This window comes from Calonectris borealis, chromosome 7 (genome assembly GCF_964195595.1).
Source record: "Calonectris borealis chromosome 7, bCalBor7.hap1.2, whole genome shotgun sequence".
NCBI lineage: Eukaryota > Metazoa > Chordata > Aves > Procellariiformes > Procellariidae > Calonectris > Calonectris borealis.
Window position 1 is genome coordinate 2,787,149 of NC_134318.1, and position 22,061 is coordinate 2,809,209.

A 22,061-nucleotide genomic window follows, 5' to 3' on the forward strand; every position below is an offset into this window, starting at 1 on the left:
ACGGATGAGTCCTCTGTATGTGCCTTTCACTTGCCGAGCGGTGCAAGCAAAGGTTTGAGAGCTCCACCTCTTATGCCGGGGGTGGGAATGGCAGAGCATTGCAATTTGGATAGGTGAAGCTGACACCAAGGTGACGACCTGGGTCAACAGGGAGTCCCTCTCGCTATCGCCCAGTGACCAGAACCGAGCTATTTCTACCTTGTCAGTAACTCCAGGACTCGGGAGGAAAACCTCGGCGTGAAAACCTGACTAAAGAGGTGGATAATCAGAAACAGCAACTCCGGGAGATGAAAGGCTTCCAAGGAACAGATACCAGCGTCTCCCCACCTCTCTGATAAGTGCCCAGCTAGCAGAGACACTCCTCAGTGCCCGCATCGGGTATGGTGAGCATATTCGTGCTCAGCCTAACAGCTTGCTGGTCCCATCTATTTATTACACGTGCTCGCCAGGAGGTAAAAGAGTTGTTTGCCTGTAGAGTTGTGCATGATTCTGCCTACGAGTCTCTGCACGTGGTAAAAGATGCCCACAGTGATCCAAAGAGCAGAAGGTTTCAGGACCTCCAATCCAAAGAAAATAAGAATGCTGACAGCCTGGGTGGATTAAGACTCAGCGAGATTAATTTGCAACCTCTGCACCCCTCGCCTTTTAAGAGAGAGAAAAATCTGTTTAAAGGATAAAGCATTGCTCTCTACCCAAACTGACGTCAGCCAAGCAGCGTGTGGGACCAGAAAGCTGGTCTCAAAGCACTGGTTGCCATAAGGCATCTGGTGGTGCCACCACCACCACCACCAGCCAGCCGCATCGTGGATCTCTGCTTCATTTAGAGGGCGCAGCTCAGTGTTTGCAAAGGTATGGCAACCCTGCCCTGTGCCTGAAGAGTAAAAGGAGAAGAATTCACCTCAGGGAGCATCAGCCAAAGTCAATCTGTCACTTGATTGCCTTATAAAAGGTTGATAAGAGTAAGAAATTGGTATGCAGGATCGGAGGCTGTTGCTGAGGCTAATGAGGACGAATCACATATATACTTAAGACTGCACCTTCAAATCACACACTTCAGGTTCCTCTTTCAAGTGAAATGAAGTCAGGCTCATGTTATTTCATCCACAAAATGATGAAAACTTGGAGAAAGTCCTAACCACCACTTTATATTGCTTCCCAAACCGGGATCTTTCACGAAGAATGAATTTGCTGCACCAAACTAGAGAAGCTCAGGAGCCAAGGACCAGCAGGTCCAGCTGGCACCAGCGCCACATCAAACCCAGCTAGAAACTTGCTGAGTTCCACCCAAAAAAACAGCCTGGAGATTTTTTGCCCCCCTGTTCCTACAGAGCCTGCAGCGGGACTTGCCTTTTGAGACAGGAGCTGGGATTTCCAGCCCAAACCTCAAAATGGCCAATTTCTACTCACGTGCTCATGGGCTCATGCTGGGCTTTCGCCCGTACTGTGGTTTGACCTCTTTAATTATTTAGAATTTTAAAAATAGGCTGATGGTGTATTTCTTCCCACCCAGGTCCTAATCACCAAACGCACGCACAGCCGTCAGAAACAGCGGGCAGCTCGTGATCCGGGTGAAGAGGTAAAAATACCAAGGAATATATTGGCCTTACCACGGATTACTATAGATTCATGTTGTGAGTTACTAGTTAGGGGGCAGATTGAGGGGATTGAGGAGTTCTTAACCTGTGCACTAGCAGACCTGCTCAACAGACCCTCCAGGCTGATTAATTTACTGCTGAAACGAGCAAAACCCAATCCATCATTAATACAGAGGAGACACAATCAATACCGATGGCAATTTCCCTCCAATCCTCACCGCGCTTGACAACACGAACGTTTTTGCTTTGGGAAAACATCTCCGCAGTGGTCGTGGTTTTGCGGGACGCGCAGGGGAGTATATATCCCTTGGGTGCCACTGAAGCTACCTCCATCTCAAGGGAAGCTCTTCACTGTCACTTGACATGGATTGTGAAGGACATCTCATTTGCCTGAACAAAGATTCCACTCACCTTTTAACTGGTGTGATTTTAAAGTGATTTACTTTCAGGCTCTTGTCTTCAGATGGACCTGTCTTCAGACCACCTGAAGTTTCACCCAGTTTCACCCAGTTTTCACTCTGAGGGCTCCTCGGGTGAACGCTCCCAAGTATGGTTCATTTCTTTTTCTTGCCCAAACTGTTTCCAGGGAAAGTTTATTGCATCTATATGCAACAAAATACAGCACGGAAAAGCTGCCTCAATCAATATGCTTTAAATGAACTGGCAACCAGGACCGAAGTAAGGGAAAAACATTGTCCATAAAGTCAGAGATTTCCGGGCCACCCCCAAAAGGCTAGTTTTCCAGGCCACGAGAAATTTGGGGGGATATACGAATCATAGCAGCAATGGGATGGATTACCAGTTTCCCCCCTTCTCATTTCTCTCCTTCCTCCAGCTGTTGTCTGGTTCTTCCCAACATGTCTTGTCAATACTGGGACATCATTTTCCAGGCACAATATTTTTTCCCCAACTTCTTTGGTGTTTCTAAATAAGAAAGTGGAAATGCAAATGTATTTAAAAGCTGCAAATATCTGCTTTCTCAAGTGCATGTTCTGTCTGTGGTAAAAAATGAGTAAATAAAAAAATAGCCAGCCATCACTTCTGTCCATAGCTGTTAAAAAGAAAAAAAAAATCAGAAATGAAATCCTAGAGCCTGGAACAACCCCTGGTGAAGGAGCAGAAAGCTGGGAACTGGTGAGAAGACGTAAGGCAAGACATGAGTGGAGGAGAAGTACGAGGAAATACTAACTGTGAAATTCATGTTGTGCCTGGCATGATCCCCTTGTCTGAACTGTGATACGCCCGTCGTTCTCCAGGGGTAGAAATAAACCCAAAAGGATGAAGTTTGACCTCTCAGAACACAATTTTCTTTCTCCCCTGGCGCTCTTCAGATTTCAACCCTGCCTTTTGTCTTCTGGCTGTTTCATTCCCGATACTGATACAATTCCAGTGCAAAAAAGGTGGAGTGGGCACAAGAGCGCCTTTGCTCCTCTTTGATTCCTGGTTTGGGTATGCCATGACCTTTGGCTAAAGCGCATGTTTAGCATGAGGAATTTTGCTTATGAAAATACGTGCCTCTGTCACCTTTTGCTTGAAACCACTGAATTATACTTTATTGATATAAAACAGCGATTGAACCAAGTTTGGTAGTCAATGCGAGAGCGGTTTAACAGGATTCGATGGCAAGGTACCTTGATTATTTACTGCAGGGAGGACAGGGTCAGACGGAACTGCCAGGGAGACCTCCCGTTGAGTCATGACGCTCAGAAAGGACCCCTCTGCGTTCTACCCTCCTTCTCAGAGAGGAGTCCAGGTGCGGCTGGATCCAATCCTAGTCCCAGACGTGGTCAACGGCTTATGTCTAAAGGATTATATATGTGCGAAATCAATCCTTTATATCACTTAGCTGAGATTTCAAAGTTCAGCATGCTACTAGTCACTCACCCAGGATCTGTTGCGGCAAGGGATCTCTCAACCTCGAGGGGTAACCCTGAGAGGCGTCACTACTCCAAGGGAGATCCCAGCGTGCAGCCCGCTGCCGTGCAGGAGAGCTCAACAGGCCCCGGGCTGGCCACTCTTTATAGAGAAGGATGATTGACTTATCGTCATATTTGCATGCCAGCAAGACGTTTGGGCCACTGCTCCAGACAGCCGATGGCTGCTGTGTTGCCATCCATCCCCAAAGTCCAGCACAAGCTGGATGCGGCCATCACAACCCCCACTGGTGGTTACTGCTTATGCGAAAGCGGGGAGCACACCACCACACTTGGCTGGTAAACCCACCGGCGCTTGAACAACATCAGCTGGCTTGTGTAAGATTCCACAGCCCTTGTGTGGGTCTTGGATGGGAGCTGGTGGCTCCTAGGAAGAGAAGGACAGGAAGGGGTGGTATTGCTTCTGCTCCCGGCAGAGATGCCAAGAGGACAACCCGGGCAGGGTCTGGGGATGTGACATGGTGTTTAACATGGAAGCAGACCACTACTTTCCCAAACCTTCACCGGAGGCATTGCAGGCTGGAACCAGTGGCAGCCCTTGTGGGTTAAGACCAAGATGGGTGTCCTTTGGTGATCGGGTTAGCGGGACCTGTCCTCCAGGATGACTGGTGGGGAAGAAGGTGACAAAGACCAACGCAAGCACCCAAGATCACCGGGTACCTCCAGGGACTGGAAAGCTGCCCCCGGCATCCATCCAACTTCTCCATGCTGGGCAGAGAGAAGGGGACACCTGTGGGGCCAGGAGGATCGGGCCAGGACCACCCGACCACCCCACCAGCTGCTGTTGACAAGAGACCGGTGCTGAGACTGTCCCTCTCGTGGCACCTGTGGCTCTCTCCCGCTGCCTTCAGAGCCCTTCACAACCCTCCGCTGAAGTCCTGGGGACCTCAGGATTTCGGCTGGTCCATCAGCTCACCTCCTCCTCAAGCCAGCCAGTTGAGACTTGCTCTTCCAGGAGCCCGTAAGCCCTGTGGCAAAAGCAAGGGTGACATCCTTTTATTTAGGGACGTGTTCAGCTGTCAACCAAGAGACAATCTGCTGACTCAGCAGGTGGTGCAGGCTGGCGTGCAGCCTTGTCAGCTTCAATTACCCTTTCCCACCAAAACAGCACGCAATAAAAGAGGTCTTCTCCTCCTGCAGAATGGTGACGGCCTCACAGCAGTGCTGGTGTGCATCGAGGACCCGGCTGCCATCCCAGTGGTCCCAGCACGGGGCACCGTGTTTCCCAGCTCCCCGGGTGTCCACCAAGCACACCCCACCGGGAGGAGGTGCAGGGGTGCCACGGCAGCAGGTCACCGGGAGCCGTGTCCGGGCGAGTCGGGGCGTCCCTGGCTCCTGGCCGAGGGGCCGTGCCCAGGGTCTCCAGTCCCCCCGGCAGAGCTGCTGCCCCGCGGAAGGATTTGGGGGTTGGTTTTTTATTTATTCATACACAACTCCTGGGTCCAGCCACGCGCCACGTGTCTCATCTGCAAACGTCTCCCGCTGCTGGCAGCCGATTGATTTTCATTTCAGCGAGGATTTGCGTCACGGCTGTGGTTCAGGGTTTTGAAAGAGAAAGAAAATGTTTAAGTGCAACAAAGGAGACAAAGCAATCAGGGAAAAGCCCTTTTGTACCTATGGCAGAACACCACAGGAAGCTGCATTTTTTTGCTTTGGGCAAATCGTTTCTGCATAACTGGAAAGAGAATTAAAATAAAAAAGATGTGTTCAAACAGGATTAACTTACGCAAGAAGTTGTACTACAGAAAGATGCTTAGAGGATTTCTTAAAGATAGAAAAGTAAACAGTTGCCTAATCTGATAATCTGATCGTCCAATAAAATTTAAAAGTCATTTTTTTAGAAGAGACTAAAGTATTTACTGGAAACAGACTGTCTCGAACAAACTGAAAAACCTGATTAGGTAAAGAGAATTACCTCAAAAGACAATTTTACAGAAAGCTGCTTGGAATGAGGCAGAAGCAGAAGCAACGTATTTAGGAAGAAAACGGGGTAAAAAAGAATTAAATTGTGAATCATTTACTGCAACCAACGTGGCTTCGTGATATACCAGGAAACTGTAATGAATGCAAGCTTCTCTTCATAAATAACTTTCATTAAATTTTCCTTTCTGCTTGCTGACTTTGATCTTCAGAGAAGAAAGGCTTAGGACAGGACCTATGAGGAAAGCAGCAGAGGAACAAATACAGAGCATCTCCACGGTGCCAGGGCCATTGCGTGCTCTTGTGTTTTTCACTGGGAGTCACTCCGTGAAGCTTCTTGCCAAAGGATGCTGCAGGTGCCAAAAGTTTACACGGATTGAGAAAGCCACTGGGCCAAGACTTGCAATATCCATCACGGAGCGTTCCATGGTATGACGGCTGGCTTGGGAGGATGGGATATTGTTTGCCGGAAAAGTCCCGGCCGACTTGCTCTGCTCTGCTGGAGGCAGGGTACGGGGCAAGATGAGCGTTTCAGCTGGCACCGGTAGCATCCGACACCGGTCAGCAAGGCCAGCACCAGGATGTCCAGCAACAGGGAGGAATCAGTCATTCACTTCTACCAAGCAAATTCTAGTAACGAATTCTGTTATCAAAAAACAACCCACAACAGCATTTGGAAAGACTGTTCTTCACCCAAAATTATTTTCTGTGTTCCCCCCCTACCTCTCTCATCAATCTACTTTGCCTTTCCTGGCTACTTCTAGGTAATGCAGATCTTCCAGGAATTTTTGAAGGAAGCATGACAGACTGAAAATTTGGCAGTACCCCAGTGCATGACTTCGAATAATTTCACCTTGAAATGTTGTTTTGTCTCACAACTAGATTCTTCCTCCCTGAAACAAGCTGATTCTTCTGATGGTCACATCATTAATATGTTTATCAAGTTTTTCTGATAAGCCTCAGAATTTTGGCTGGCAGAAACAAGGCTGTTGTTATAAAATAACTGTTCTTCTTTCAGGCTAAGAAAAAGTCATCAACACATCACGGCATCTCTGAGATCACAACTTTCTCTGTAAATGCTGTGGTGCAAGAAATGCAGCACGCTGCAGCACGTGGGGCTTCCCACTTGGATTCCCACCCATTCCGTTGGTCTACGGACGCATATCGAACTGAAGAAAGAAGTGAGACCCCCCCCCGACCACTCAGGGTAAGTGAAATGGCCAGATCTGCAAGTGCAACCAAAAATAATACAGCTCGCATCCATTCCAACAGGGACTGGCTGCAGCAAAAGTCAGAAAGAAATTTTCAAGTCCCCCTAAACGGGAACAACCACCTTCCTCAAGGAGCTTTCCACACCATGACAGACCCTCTTCTCTCTCTTGTTCAGGGGAAATGCTTGCAAAGACCTGCAATCCATCACAAGAGACGCTGTACTGGGGGTGAGCAGCTAGGTTGAAGGATGATGTCCTTCTGCATTGAAGGCTTAAAAACATTTCCTACAGTACAGGAAAAATAGCTATTTTTAAACAACAGCTAGTCAACGTGATAGCGGCAGCTAGAGAGCATCCTGGTGCTGCATGGGATGAGCAGGCTTCTTTCTCATGGCAGAAAGCAGATGGGCCTGTTTAAGACAAGGAATAACTCCCTACCCTGTTTTGTTTTGGTCCACATGTCTCGGTTAGTCTAAAATATTGCTAAAAATGGGAAAAAAAAAAGTCATTACCATGTTTAACATTGAAATTCAGGCCCACTCTTTTTCTGTTTCTAACTAAAGGTCAGTGTACTGAGTTGGGTTTTAGAGAGGCTCTGCAATTTTCTTTCATGTGAACTCAGGTATAACAGTTCAGCCTCTATTTTCCATGTATGTAGGGAGCCTGGGATGTAGAAACATCTTCTCACACGCTTGCCCATGCAAAGAAAAGCTGCTGTAGTTTTGTTCAGAGCAAATGCTCAGAACCTGGCAACATTGAACACAGTTTGTCCCAAACCTGTAAAGACACGAATACGTAGAAGTCTTATTTCTTAAAGTAGCCAGGCTTCATCTCATTTCTTTGTGAAGTACTGATACTGGTAATAATATTCAGCCAAACGCAGACTGAACCCTCTGTGGTTGGCAGCTACCTGCACGCCTGCTCTGCTGCATAAATGATGCACTACCAGGGGTGATTTCTGCAGCGCTGCTTGGTCACGCGTGTACATACTGGATTTGAAGAAAGCACTTTAGTCAGAAAATACGCCACACAAAATGAGTAACTCAATCTTATTACCGAAACATCTCAGATAAACCCTGAGACGTAGGCACTTCGTACATTCCCTAAGCCCCTTTTTTATTTTGCACATTGTTTTGCAATGTTTTGCACATTGCGTATCAGAATCACATCCTGGACTGTCTTTCTTGTAATTACTTTGCAGGATTTATTTCTTTCTCGATGCTTCCCTTTTGGCTTCTCAGTTGTTGAAAGAAAAAAAAAACCACCCCCATTAAAAATGTGATTAATTACAATTTTTATTGAATTTCAAAACCACTAGTACTGCATTGCCTCTAAGGAGATGTATTACCGCTGTGGTTTTTCTCCACAGACCTGTTAGATCTCTTTCTGAACCACGTTGGTAGTTTTAAAGGTCCAGGGGTAACAGTGCCAGCTCTGAGAGGGCAACAGTGAATTTTGTGTCTCTGATGAAGCCAGGAATCCACTGAGTTACAAGGGGGTCCAGACCCCCAGGTCTAAGGGGGATTGCAGGCACTATAAAGCTAACTACATGGGAAAGGCTACACAGGATCCATCGTGTCTCAGAGAATAGATCGCTGTGATATTGGTCTTAATGAAACGTCTGGAAACCCAGTTTCCTCATCTGTGTTTCCTGTACTTTGCAAATAAGCATGGCTGATGAAGGAAAGAAAAAGAAAAAAAGAAAAAAAAGAAAAAAGAAAGAAAAAAGAGGGAAAAGAAAGAGGAAAAAAAAAGAAAAAAGGGAGGAAAAAAGGAAGAAGAAAGGAAGTGAAGTGCCAGTCAGGAATAGCATAAAGGCTCCTCTCCCCACCCTGTCACCTCTCTAGTTAAAAGCAGAACATTTTAATGAACTACATTCAGGTGGTCCAAATAGTGACAAATTTCAAAATCCTTTAAAGATAGCATTAATCTTACACGACACATCAGCAAAACATGTATCAAATCAAAACAGCAGCTTTACGGATGCCTCTTCATCATGTCAACAATTTCCTGGTACAAAACCTCGGTTGCATCGAGCCCCAGTACGAAATCCAGGTGGTTCCACTGGGGAATCACCCTGTGGTAGACCAGGTTCCTGACCTGGGGGAGCAGGAGGGCAACGTCCCGGGGATCAGCCAGGCAGTCCACTTCACCAGTCCAGATGGCCGTCGGCACTTTCATGTCCTTCACGTTGTAGAGCGGCGGACCCATCTGAAGAGACAGAAAACCAAGGATTCACAAAGGAGAGGCATTGCTGCAATGCAATAAAATACGCACCGCCCAAGAGCAATTGCTATTCTTTGGGAATTAAGGAAAAAAAAACCTGGAAAGGTTTTCTTCTAGAAAGAAGAGAAATTTTGTTAAAAGGTGTGGTACAACCTTATATGCTACAATTTAATGAGTAAATTAAATTAGTGAATTTAATTCAAATTAATTAGCAAATTAGTTCTGGCCTGTTAAAAATTCTGGTTCTGATGCTACAGACAATTCGATCAATTTTGATAAGCAGGCAAAATTTTAGCTGCCCTGATCTAACGCTGGTGGATCATCCTGCTTCAAGCAGGAGGTCGGACTGGAGACCTCTAGAGGTCCCTTCCAACCAGCTCTGCTGTGGTTTGTGGTTACACTTCATGCAAGGACTAGCCTTTCCTTCAGCCTCGTAACAGCAGGAAAATGTTTGGAAGCAAGTTCTTGAAAATAAGACACATCTGGAAGGTTGCTTTAGCTCAACAGCACGAGGACTTGCCATCAGGTGGCTTGTCAGCATCATATCTCCTTACCTGCAGTGTAATTATTCCAGTTAAGAAGCATGCCACTTTCTGAACAATTTGATTTTTCTTGCTTAAGGAAGAAAGCAGCTTTTTTTCTGTCTCTGGTACTCGCCATAGAACAAGAATTGCCTGAGCTCCCAAGGGATGCAGAGTTAACTGCTCACCATTCACCTTGTGACTTTAGGTCCGGGTGGCAGAAGGGCTTAGCACCTTGCTTTCCATCATGGCTAGACAATTTACAACCAGCACGGAGACTTCAGTTTTATAGGTTTCAGATAGTAACTGGTCACACAGTCATTATTGTTGCTTTTCTATGGCAGATTATGGACCCTAACAAAAACGCTGCATAAGTGGAAAGCATCTAATACTTTATTCCATTTAGAAGGTATTTGTAAAATAGAGCTTAGAATAGAAAATACTGTTCCAAGCAGAGGTCTTGCTGACTTGCTACTTGTGTGCCCAATTTGTGAAGAGAGGACAATAAATTCAGAGGAATCGCACCAGGCACGAACGGGAACAGAACGTGTAAGTGAAGGGGAAGACCATGCCCTTGGCCGTTTGAAGCAGCTTACCTGTCTATAGCGAAGACTGTTATACATGCTCCCCCCGTCATAAGCTCTCAGTGCACCGCTTTGAACTCCCTGCAGCAAATTCAGACAGGCAATGGTCTAAATGAAATCATAGTTCTGTGGGGGTGCAAATTTTTTTTTTAAAAGAGTTTAAAAGAGGAAACTCAAAAGTTGGTTTCCATCATTGAACTGGCAAGACTTTTCAAGTGTATCTCACATGTCTGCCATAGGCCCAGTACCATTAATTATTGTCATTAATTTGGATAAATTAATAGAGATTATGTTTATACGGTTTGTGGTTAACACGGGGATGGGAGGAAATGAAAAAGTTCTAGAAAATGGGATTAGAACTCAAAATGTTCCTTGTAGACCGAAGAATTGTCCTGAAATGATACGATCAAAGATGTGTTGTTTGGAAGGAGTCTCTGAACATCTCTTGTCTAACTGGAGCAGGACTATCAGCAATACAAGGTCAGGGTGGCCATGGCTTGACCCTGCCAGGACCTGAACCCCTCCAGCATGGAGACCCCCCATCTCCCTGGGCTCCTGTCCCAGGGGAAGAAAGATTCCCCACCTCCAACCTGATCCCCCCGGGCTGTGATTGGTGCTCATTGCCCCTAGTTTTGCTCTTTGTCACTCACTACTCATCAGAGAAGCTGAAGTCCAATAAAAAATCTTATAAAAAATTATTCATCGAAAAGAAAAACTGGTGGACATATACAGAATGAGGACTAACACCGCTGAGCAACAGCACTTCAGAAAAAGGAGCGTGTGTTCTTGCTACAAACAACACAAAGTTATTTTGGGGTCTGCGAGCAGGAGTGCCACACTAGGAAGAAGCTGTGCTGAAGATGCATGAATTGGTGAGGGTCCAGGAGAGATCAAGAAGCGGCCACCTGAATCCACGATCTACAAAGAAATGTGCAAACAGCCTGGTACATTTAGCCTAGGGAAGAGAGAATGAGGGCAGCATAGCAGACTTGCAGTGTCAGAGGGGCTCTGGTATTGACTGTTCTCCATGCCCACAATGGGAAGAAGGAGAAATAATCAGCTTAATTGCTAATAAGCTTAATCGGATGCTGTCCAGGAAAATTTCTTCCACAGTCTGACTGCTAAGGGCACTCATGCCGCAGGGCAAGACTGGAGCTAGACTGAAATAAGACCCCTGAAATGTGCCTGCTGTGGATGGCAGGGTCCTCAGCTCCAAATCTTTCTCTTTGCAGGTCCACTCCTTTGGGGCCACTCTACTTGACGATGTACAGGCAGCTCGAGAAGCTGCTGAGCATTTTATGAAGGGGTGGAAACAAAACCAACAAAGATATCACGATGTGTTGCAGCAACCAACACAAGAGACTGACCACAAAGGACCATTAAAATACTCCATACTCTGTTTTGCATAGGAAAGTAGCTGGGAAGGTTTACCTGCAACCAGTGGATTACATTTTGGACTGAAGTCCCCGCTGGGGAGTGTGCCGCGTACACGTCTACTCGGCTCTGAAAAGAAACGAGCGCATTTCACAACGGGTTTCACCTGGCTCCACGAAACAGGGCAGCCAAGGCTTTGTCCTTCAGAAGGACGCCGAGGGCCCTCCGCAGATTTATTCCTACACACCATATTTACGTTCTTCCAGTTAAATCCAAAGAGCATAGACAAGACGCTCTTGCAGGTCTTTGAGCAGGCACAGAATTTGGAAAGGACCAGCTCGCCCAAGGCAGTGTGCGGTAGGAACTCTTTGGTGCCAAACATCTCCTGTAAAATTGCAAATGTACTCATAAAATACAAAGGCTGGTCATGCTTTTCCTCAAAGCACCACCACCTCAGAGCTTCTATTTTACCCCCATATTGACGTATGAGGTGCCCACGAGTGGACCCTTCCTTGCACCCCGTTAAATGCTTCTGTTCCACGTTTTCTACGTGCGTGGCCCCTTACATTCACTGTATTCTTGCGTTAAATGGCAGAGCTTAATTCACAGTCGCCGCATTGGTTTTATTCGCCAACGTTTTGACACCTGCTGTGTGCGTGTCTGCCCATTCCACGAGCTCTCTTGGCTCTAATTCTGCCAGAACGTTTTGGGGAGTAAATTCAGGACAGGATAGAAAGACTCTGGACCGAGATGTGTGATTCCCTTCGTTCTGAAAACAGATGGAGCACGGAGTTCCTCTCTCTGTAAATGATTTGAAATACGCTGTGTCGGTAATTTCACAATCTCTATGAAAAACTGCATTCATTTTGCCTATGCAGAATATAGTCTGGACCAACGTACCTTAAGCCCATAAGCAGAAAAGAATGCGAGCTTTTTAAGTGGACTTCGAAGAAATATAACTGTGGTCACAGGCGCTAAAGCAAAGTACATCTTGATTTTCTGAGCCAGCTGAGGCATAGTGGAAAAGGCTATAAAAGCTGCAAAGAAAACCAAAGAAGAAGAAAACAGCTCACTCTTTCAAGACTTTCATGTATACAGTTTAACTTCGGGAAGAACTGTTTTACAAATCCCAAAGATAACGTAGACACCCTATACTATCATCAAGATCAGTCGAAAGGACCCACTTACCTATAGTGGTGCCTTGCGAATGACCGATATAATATAACTGCTTCTGTCCCGTTTTCTGCTCAATAAAGTTTATAATTGCTGGGAGGTCATATTTAGCCATTTCATCAAAGCTGCAGAAGGCAGAGTAGTCATCTTAACGAGCGGTGTAGCATCTACATCTGAACAACCATCACCCACAAACCACAAAACCAGCGGGGAGGGCAGGACAACCCCACAAACTTCTTCATCCTACTGAGTGTGTCCTTGGGTAAGCACGTGGGGTTTTCACCTAAAATAAGTGGATGTGCTTCAGCTCAGCCTGGTTCATTCCTCCCCGAGCTAGGGCGGCATCACCTTTTGAAGACGAAAGAAGTCAGTTGTTTCTGAGATCCTCAAACTACCCATTTACCTGAAAGCCCAGAATTCCTCCCGTTTGGGAGACAGGACCAGATGTCGTTTGGACCAAGCGTTCCCTCTGCTGTTGCCTATCCAAACGTCGTAGCCAGCATCTGCGAGAATGAAGCCCAGGCTGTTGTTGGCCAAATTGGTAACCCATATGCTGCCTTCTCCAAATAAACCATGTTGCAGAAATGCGATGGGCCTTGGACCTGGAAGACAGGCATCATGATGACTTTTTTTTTTAATGCTGTCCGTCATCATTTGAGACAGTTTAGGGGCTCTTTTGCTTGTTAATGATGGCAGCCAAAGTGGACGGAGGTTTATGTCAGTGTTAGGTAGGTCTCTTCCCCTTGATTTCGGTAAAACAGTTTTGCTATGTGGCAGATGCGCTTGGTGCACCATGTCTCAGAAGACTTTGCCTTTTATCCCCAACACACCTTGCTACCTCCTCTGCAGATGACCTGTCATTAAGAAAATTAACACCTAGAGTTGAGGGACAGTATAAAAAAACCCAGAGTCTTCCCATGCTCCTTATTTTCTCCAACCCCCGAACAATGCTGGAAGGTCTTCCCCACCTCCAGCCATGTCCCACCAAGATGTGCTCGTGCGTTCTTTGCTGGAGTGACAAATTTCACCAGGAGGCAGAATAAGTTTTTCCATTTGGCCTACCGTTACTTCGGCCACGCTGTCAGGGCTGGGAGGGAAAGGTTTGAACACCCAGAGATGGGGAAGAGAATTGAACCCTTGCCTCCCGCACCCTGTGGCAGGTCCCTCATTATCATAAATATGAATAATACGTCATGCGATATTACTATTTCAGAGACACCTCACATGCTTTTGTCTCCAAGGACACTGTCCACCGGGTATTTTCAGAGACACAAGCAGAGCCGTACCTACACTCTGCATCTCAGCAGGCTTTCAGCAGAGAGGCTTTGCTGGGAGCATCAGCGAAACTTGGGCTGCCCAGGGAGCTCTGTAGGCAAACATGGAGGTGCCTGGAGATGTGATAGGATAAGATGCCCCTTTTCGTGGATCTAGAGCCTCCTAGTTGTCACTCCTCACAGGACAAGAGGGTCCCCTGGAAGCTCCTCAAGGACTGTCAAACCGGTCTGCTGATCTACCACATGGCTGCAGGACCACTTATTAGAAGCCAGGCTCCCAGAGAAAATCCAAGGTGTGCGTGAGGCACCCGGGGGTAGGACGGATGGGCTGCTTCTCGTTGCTAGGACTGCAGCCTGCCAGGTGCATGGGGCATCACCCACGCTCTCCACGCAGGGTGAGAAAACATCACTGCAAGGAATCAGCCTTCCCTACAAATTCTTATTGATCAAAAGAGAGGCTACAGATACCAAGCCATGGGGAACCTTGAAAACCCTCTTGCACAAGCCCTGGTATACCAGTCGGAAGACACCAGCATAAGGTGTGGGTTTCCTGTATGACACGGATATCAATTTTACCTTGGCGTCCAGCATTTCCTCTCCCGTAAGGAATTCTGTTTAGCTGAAGGATATAGCCATCTTCTGTCACCACATCATACTCCTCACTGGGGTATCCCCAGAAGGAGACCATTTCACTCTGCAAGAAGAAAAAGGCAAAGAACAATGTTGTCAATCCTCCATGATGCTTGCCTTCAAGGTAATCCGTAAACATAGTATTTAACTATCAATATTTTATACTGGCTGTTTCCCAGAAACTTACTGCCTCTGCTCCAATGCCATCATACTTACGATGTTCATCCGTGCTTCTGGATTCTTAGAACATGGAAAATTAAAGAGGCATTGCCCGGATACCATCCCATGGACCACGGACGTCAGAGCTAGAGCCAGCCACATCCTCTCTTTGCCTAGAACAACAAACCCGCGGTGTCAGTGCCGTCAGAAGCAGGGGAGCCCCAAACCAGATCCGCGCTTACCAGGTTTTGATTTCATACCACTTAGATGCTCGCTTGATGTCCAGAGAGAAACACCGCTCACCGATCAAAGCCCAGGAGCACAGCAGCACGCGGGGAAGAACAGCCTGTGCTTTCACTGTAAGCTAACAACGGGTGATTTCCAGCAGGATTTTCTCCCTTTCCAGAAGGCAGAGATGTGGGCAGGAAAACACTCCAGGTAGGACTCTGACTTAGTCTGGTGGCCTGGATGACCACTTAAAGTGTTAATGCATGTGCAGTGATCAGGAAACACATCTCAGCTGGGATATTTTCAGGGAGGTGGAACAGACCTTCAGGAATTCCAGTAAGGGGCAAGGCAGCAATCCTTGTAATGCTCTACAGACCACTGGAAATCGCAAGTGTGTTAAAATATAACATCACATGTGTGATCTTTTTTTGTGTTATTTTTGTCTAGTATATCTTCTCCTGTCCGAAAGACACCAGAAAACACCTTTGAACCCCAGCCTGTAGTGCAATTAACTGCTGGAGCTCAAGGGCAACTTGGTGCTTTCTGCAGGAATTGCAGGACTGCAAGGCAAGGCACGTCAAACAGAAAATCACTGAGCATTTAATTATGGCTTTAAAAACAATCCATTACAGTACTGTGGGCTCCCATTTTAAACGGTAAATGCCAGTGGTCACCACATGGTCCCCCCAGCAGACTGACAGCTGTGCAAACACTGTCTCCCGCATCACCTTCAGTAAGTAGCTACAGGTTTCTCATCTCAGCAAGACACACGAGGCAGAGAAATGTGAAGTCCTCCACGTGGGAGGAAAAAAAAACCCCATGCCACAGTACCAGGTGGGTAGACTGGGTAAAAAGAAACACACCGGACAAAAATCAGCTTGAGGAGAAGGAGGTGGGAATTGCCGGGGACGAGAGGATTACCAAGGCTGCACCCGGGCAGTGACGAAGGCTGCAGCGGCTGGAGCGCAGGCAGCAGGTCCAGGCAAGGGGCTATTGCCTCTGCTGGGCACTGGGGAGACACAGCTGCATACTGGGATTTTTCGGGGCTGCCCAGTACAAGATCCATGTAACAAACTGGAGCGAGTCCCGACCAGGGCTACTGCATTGGTGGGATGGAGGCCAGGAGAGGCTGTGGGAGCTGGGCTTGCTCAGCTGGAGATGAGGAGGCGAAGGGGGACCCAACGGCACCTCCCCAAAGGGGTCCCGGCGGCGACGGGGCCAGACTCTGCTCGGAGGGGCACAGCGAGAGCCCCAGAGGCACCGGCACAAGCTGCAGATCCCAAGCCAGACTTTCTCTTACCAATACACAAAGGATGAAGGGCGTTACTTGTCGAATCAGTTATGACACGGCGCAAGCCTCTTCTCCCCGTCTCTTCCAGCTGCGTTACAGGAAAGGGTACGGCCGAGAGGGAGAGCTTTGTAACCTTGCCGTGCTGTTTGCATCACCCGTTAAGACAACTCTCCAAGTCTACCCAGGAGGCAGAGGGAGGATAGCAGGTTGATTTTGATCAATCGAGTAAGAGCCAACACTGCATTCACTCCCTAAATAGAAATAAAATAATGAAAAGAAAATCTCTAACCACTTGCCCTTCTCCTTGATCATAGTGAAAAAGAGAAGAATTTATTACATTTAGTTCAGAGAAGGACGTTTATAAGTGCAAATCTGTGTCTGAATTGTATCACCTTACTTGGGAGCAGATCTAGGTGCCGTTTAATGATACTGGGTTTAACACATTTTAAAAAAATACTTGGTGCCCTGGAGAGTGCACCTGCCGCAAGAGGTGGTGAAGGCAAATGGGAACAGCAGGAGGTTTTACACAAAGTTATGGGCAACAGGTCCATAAACAGATACTGAAAGGCCTGGGCAAGGTTGTTCCCTCCAACAACAGCTGTAGGTGTTAGTGACCACAAGGTGATGGACCACCGGGCAGAGAAGACTAGGCTGGACCAACCTCTAGACCTGACCCAGCAAATCAGATTTTGGTCCCCTGTTCTCAGACAAAGACAGGCAGTTGGGTTGGAATTGTTTTCCTTCAGTCGGAGCCATAAACACCATCCACATCCGCACTTAGAAAGAGACCCAGCTCTAGCCATGTTTTTCCCACACTCACCATTATAAAAGCAAAGGCTACCAGCCCAGCCGAGGGGTGGCACAGCTCCTGCAGAAGGAGACGGGGAGATGTCAGCCCCTCGGATGGGTAGACAGTACAGGGAAGCGATGCCTGGCGTGCAGAGGGGATGGAGACGGGGCAGACGGCGGCAGCAGAGGACTGGTCGTCACCTCTCGCTGGTGCACGGCGCAGCGCTTCTTCATCTCTCTGAAGACAACCCTATTTGAAGTGTCTGGAGGGTGGGGTAGCAAGAACAAAGACTAAACGTAAACACACTGAGATATTAAATATATAAATCGTTAGGCAATACCAATACCATAGTTTAGAAAGTACAGTTGCCCAGAATTTGTTTGTGCAGGCCGGTTAAATACTGTTTAGGCAGAGTCAAATATCTATGGACGTTTAAAGGTGATTTCTGTCGATAAAGTGATTTAATTGATAACTCTGAAGAAAGTTTCCAGCTTCACGTTTCAATGGCCATTTTATTTATTTATTTATTACAAGATAAATAATTAAGTTGTTGCAAGGGAAGATTGAAGTCTAAAATGGATTTCCAATGGCAGATCTTGTGTTTTAGAAATGATGATGTGCCAGACAGAGCTCTACAACCCTTTGTTATAGGCTATTATAGGGACAGAGCTCTTAAGTGTGAGCTGGAGATTAAATCCCAGGCAACAGTCTAAAAATATCTGTACTGGGTCTGGCTGGGATGGAGTTAACTTTCTTCATAGCACAGGGATGGGACACAGCCAACTGGCCAAAGCAATACTCCATACCATACAATGTCATGCTCAGCAATAAAAACTGGGAGGGGGGATGTTGTCTTCCAAGGTCGCTCAGAGACTGGCTGGGCATTGGTCTGCTCCTGGGAGGTGGAGAGTGATTGCCTTTGCATCACTTGTTTTTATTCTCTTTCCTTCACTTACTAAACTGTCTTTCTCTTGACCCAGTTTTCTCGCTTTTGCTCTTCCTATTCCCTCCACCTGTCCCACTTGGGGGTGGGGGGTAGAGCGAGCGAGCAGCTGTGTGGGTGCTTAGCTGTTGGCTGGGGTCAACCCACCACAACATCCTTGTTCTTCACACCCTTACAGGAAAGTACAAAGAATGCCTAAGCACCCTATCCTACACACACCCTACGGGCAGGGATAGTTATCCTTCCCTGTCACCCGAGTCAGGGCTGTGGCTGTTTTCTGCCCTGCCTTCCTGGAATTGTTTTGCTTTGGAAATCACAGTGCAGGCTCAATAGGGAAAGATGTCTTCTGGCTGTCAACCTGCAGCGGACCTGAGATGTGTCCGACGCATGCACCTAGATTTGGCAATTGGTCCCACTCTTTAAACATAGCCATAGTAGAACGTTGGTTCATTATTTAGAGATCTGGAGGTTAAGAGTGTCTTGCTTTTAGGGTACAGAAGCCACACTTCACTGAGTAAGACACCTTTGACTTTCATCTTCTGAGAAAACAGATAACGGAAGTCTATAGTCCAGGGAAAGGGCAGGGCAACTCTGGTCACACTCATCTGGAGGCACTGTCCTCCCTGAAAGGTGCAAGACTAAGATTGCACTCATAGTCATAAGAGTCCCATAGCACTTGAAGAGTGAGACATTATCACAGGTCTTGCAAGATGCTCAGGCCTCTCAAAGGTCATATGCAGCTCTTGCTGAAGCATCATCGCTGTAGAGGCTGAAGGGGATCAAGGAGAGGCCCTTGAGCTTCATTACATAGTCATGACACCAAGGAAATGTTGGTGGGAAAGGACCTCTAGAGGTCTTTAGCCACTGTTCCACTAGAAGCAAGACTATTCCCAGTACTGGATCAGATTGGCCCTGGCTTTGAGCAGTCAAGTTTTGGAAATCACCCAGGATGGAGATCCCCCACCTCTGTGGTGACTGTCCCAGGGCTGCTCCCCAGAGAAAGAAGCATTTCCACATGTCTAGCATCAACATCCGAAGGTGCAATAACATTTTCCCTTATCATGTCATCTGCCACTACAGAGAGGTGTTTGGCTCTGTTACCTTTTGCCCTCCAAGGAGTCATAGGCTGCTCTCAGCCTGCTCTCAGCCTCCCCATGGCCAGACCCAATAAACTCAGCTCCGTCCTCCTCTTGTTTTAGGGTCGCTGCCAGTTTGTCAGCCTCTACGGGGCCTCACCGGTGTCTCCACATCCCTCGCAACCAGGCAGACCAAAACTGGGACCTAGCATCCAGACGTGGCCTCCCTTGCACCGAACAGCAGGGGTGATACCTAACTGAGACCAGGCGGCCACCCGTCTGCTCCAGACTGCGGTTCTCCGACTTTGAAGTGAGAGCACATTGTTGGCCCCTGTTCAGTTTGGCGTCCGCCACCCCTCCCAGGTCCTTTCCAGTAAGGCTGCTACACCACAGCTCCTAATTAGAGCGTTACCGTGCCCTGCCCTCATCCAGGGCTGCCTGCCACCGGCACATACTTCAGGTGGGTGTTTGGCCCCAAAGCAGAAACATGTCTGACATCCGAGAGTTCTCACCCAACTCATGCAGCCCTTCCTTGCAACACTCTTGCTTTCTTTGCTAGCAGTCCACGTGGCATGTTCTCCAGTGAGCACAGAGCTTTTCCCATTGCAATGTTCTGTTCTTCTTTAGGTGCTTTCGCTACCCGTTGCGCTCAAGATTAATTATCATATTTTCTATAAAATTATTGCCAAAGATTCTGTCTTAATTCTTGATATTTCTCTTTCAGCCTCAATTCTTTGACTGTTTTAATACTCTTCTATGACTACCTTCCTACCTGCTTTTACCAGCCCATAGTTTAGCAAGAAAACGCACATTTAAGAAACTCTACTGAAGTCTCTTGCAAATTAAGCAGCAGTGAGAATCCAGGTAACATCCAGAACAATAAACCATTCCCAGGCACATTTAACATACAGACCATTTGGTCATAGGCCAAACATTCATGAGGTTTGAGAAATCTCCTTTTCATGAATAAACAAGGAAATTGTGGTGACAACCACTGCCCAGCCCACTGGCAGACGTACAACCGTGCAGCCCAGCAGGCCTTTTAGAAGACAGCAGCTACAACTGAATTCCATTCAGGACCTCCCACGCCCCTGAGCAAGGCTGAATGCAAAACCAGAGATGCCCCGAGCCCTAGGACCACAGTGGGACTTCAGCTTTGACACGTCTACGTCCTAGGCACCTGATGCCCAGAGAGAATGGCCAGCTCTGAACTGCTGCCTGCGCCATCAGCACGGTGCACGGAGAGGGGGTGTTGGAGGGGATCCACAGCAGGGAGGGTGCAGAGCAAGATGCCAACTGGTAGTCTCCGTAGGAGGTGCTGAGGAGGGGGGCATAACCTCCCGACGCTTCTTCCCAGGGCAACGGTGCCAAGAAGAGAAAACCTCCCACCAAATCTGAATTCACAGCTTTAAACTCTTACATGCTGGAAAGTCAGTTATACGGTCAATCTCTTTTTTTTTAAAAAAAAAAAACGAGGAAGCCTCAGACTGAACACCCGTTCTCCTCCAGGACTGCCCCACAACTCATATGGGAAGGGGAAGCAGGGGCTCCAACTTCTCTCCAAGAAGTGCCTGTTAAGCAACATCTGCCTCGAGGCCGACTCGGAGCCCCCTTGAAGATGAGTATCATCGACACCCTCAGCAGGTAAGCCCTGCCCTTAGGTGCAATGAGCCCCACATAAGGGACTTTACATCAGTCTGTTGCTAAACACCTATGCCAAAGTGTCAGGTTGGGGTGTCCCCCATACCACAGTGATCCTATCAGCAGTTCTCTGGAACTTCTTCTCTCACCTACGCAGCCAGGTAAGGATGGTAATCCAAATACTTCCCCCGGTCGCCCACTCTCAAGGCTGGCAGGATGGGAACTTGTTTTCCTGAATTGTGGCTACCGGACAAACTGCTGGCAGCGCGTTAAAGGCGAGAGGGGCACCTCTGCAATGATGACAACAGGCAGGGTGAAAATCCTTCAGCTCCTGCCTGTAGGCTCTGAGAAGAAGCACTATCAGACCAATGAAGATGTCCTTAGAAACTGCTGGTCGTCACCTCCTGGCAGATGTCTTCTGTAACCATGGCCCAGAAAATCTCATCTCGCAGGCAGAGGCGGTGCACGCATGCCACCACCCCTCAGCACCATCTACTCCAGTCTCAGCATCTCAGGATCCCGCTTTCCTAACATCAAGCCATAGCTTCTTGCAAAATACAAGCTACTGCCATGCATCGTTACACAAAAACTCTGGGTGTTGGAGAAAGCCCATCAACGCTTTCTGGAAGCTGTCACACCCTCAAGCAATTCCCGCTGGTGGGCAGGTTTTGATTACGCTAGAAGCTGTTCAGTAGGGTGGATCAGACCCAGTTCCAGAGCATTCCTGGATGACTGGTGATGGGATGAAGTCAATCCCATGGCAGAGATGGCTTATCACAGAATCACAGACTGGTCGAGGTTGGAAGGGACCTCTGGATGTCCAACCCCCCCTGCTCACGCAGGGCCACCTAAAGTCGGTTGCCCAGGACCATGTCCAGATGGCTTCTGAATATCTCCAAGGATGGAGACTCCATCCTGGGCAACCTGTGCCAGTGCTTCATCACTCTCACAGTAAACAAGTGTCTCCTAATGTTCAGAGGGAACCTCTGGTGTTTCATTTTTGCCCATTGCCTCTGGTCCTGTCACTGGGCACCAGTGAGAAGAGCCTGGCTCTGTTCTCTATGCACCCTCCCCGCAGGTATTTATGAGGTTCCCCCTGTGAGCCTTCTCTTCTCCCGGCTGAACAGTCCCACCTCTCTCAGCCTTTCCTCATAGGAGAGGTGGTCTGGTGCCCTAATCATCTTTAGTGGTCCTTCGCTGGAGTCTCTCCAGTTGGACTTTCTCTTGTACTGGGAAGCCCAGAACTGGTTCCAGCACTGCAGGTCTGGTCTCACCAGTGTTGAGTAGGGGGGAAGGGTCACCTCCCTCGACCTGATGCCAACACTCCTCCTAGTGCAGCCCAGGACATCATTCGCCTTCTTTGCAGAAGGACACATTGCTGGCTCATGTTCAACTTGGTGTCCACCAGAACCCCCAGGTCCTGCTTTCCAGTTGGGTGGCCCTCAGCGTGTACTGGTGCATGGGGCTGTTCCTCCCCAGGTGTAGGACTTT

The 22,061-nt window shown here is 47.8% G+C and overlaps 1 protein-coding gene across 1 annotated transcript; it reads right to left on the reverse strand.

The window, feature by feature from the left end:
* Positions 1-7,864: 7,864 nt before the first annotated feature.
* LOC142084023 (lipase member K-like) lies at positions 7,865-14,763 on the reverse strand. Its single transcript, XM_075154051.1, has 9 exons — positions 14,659-14,763; positions 14,389-14,506; positions 12,942-13,140; positions 12,554-12,663; positions 12,266-12,402; positions 11,613-11,750; positions 11,423-11,494; positions 10,004-10,072; positions 7,865-8,871 (listed from the first exon to the last, which is right to left on the reverse strand). Exons 1-9 carry the CDS (start codon positions 14,761-14,763, stop codon positions 8,638-8,640), a joined length of 1,182 nt encoding a protein of 393 aa, XP_075010152.1. The 3' UTR covers positions 7,865-8,637.
* Between the last annotated feature and the right edge of the window lie 7,298 nt (positions 14,764-22,061).

What these genes read in the sequence shown, in the direction of transcription:
- LOC142084023 (XM_075154051.1), bottom strand. Translation starts at nt 14,763, where the DNA reads ATGTGGCTGGCTCTAGCTCTGACGTCCGTGGTCCATGGGATGGTATCC. An exon ending in CAGAAGCACGGATGAACATC is followed by an intron (nt 14,507 to 14,658) that starts GTAAGTATGATG and finishes TTCTTCTTGCAG; the next exon opens with AGTGAAATGGTCTCCTTCTG. An exon ending in ATGTAATCCACTGGTTGCAG is followed by an intron (nt 10,073 to 11,422) that starts GTAAACCTTCCC and finishes AATTTGCTGCAG; the next exon opens with GGAGTTCAAAGCGGTGCACT.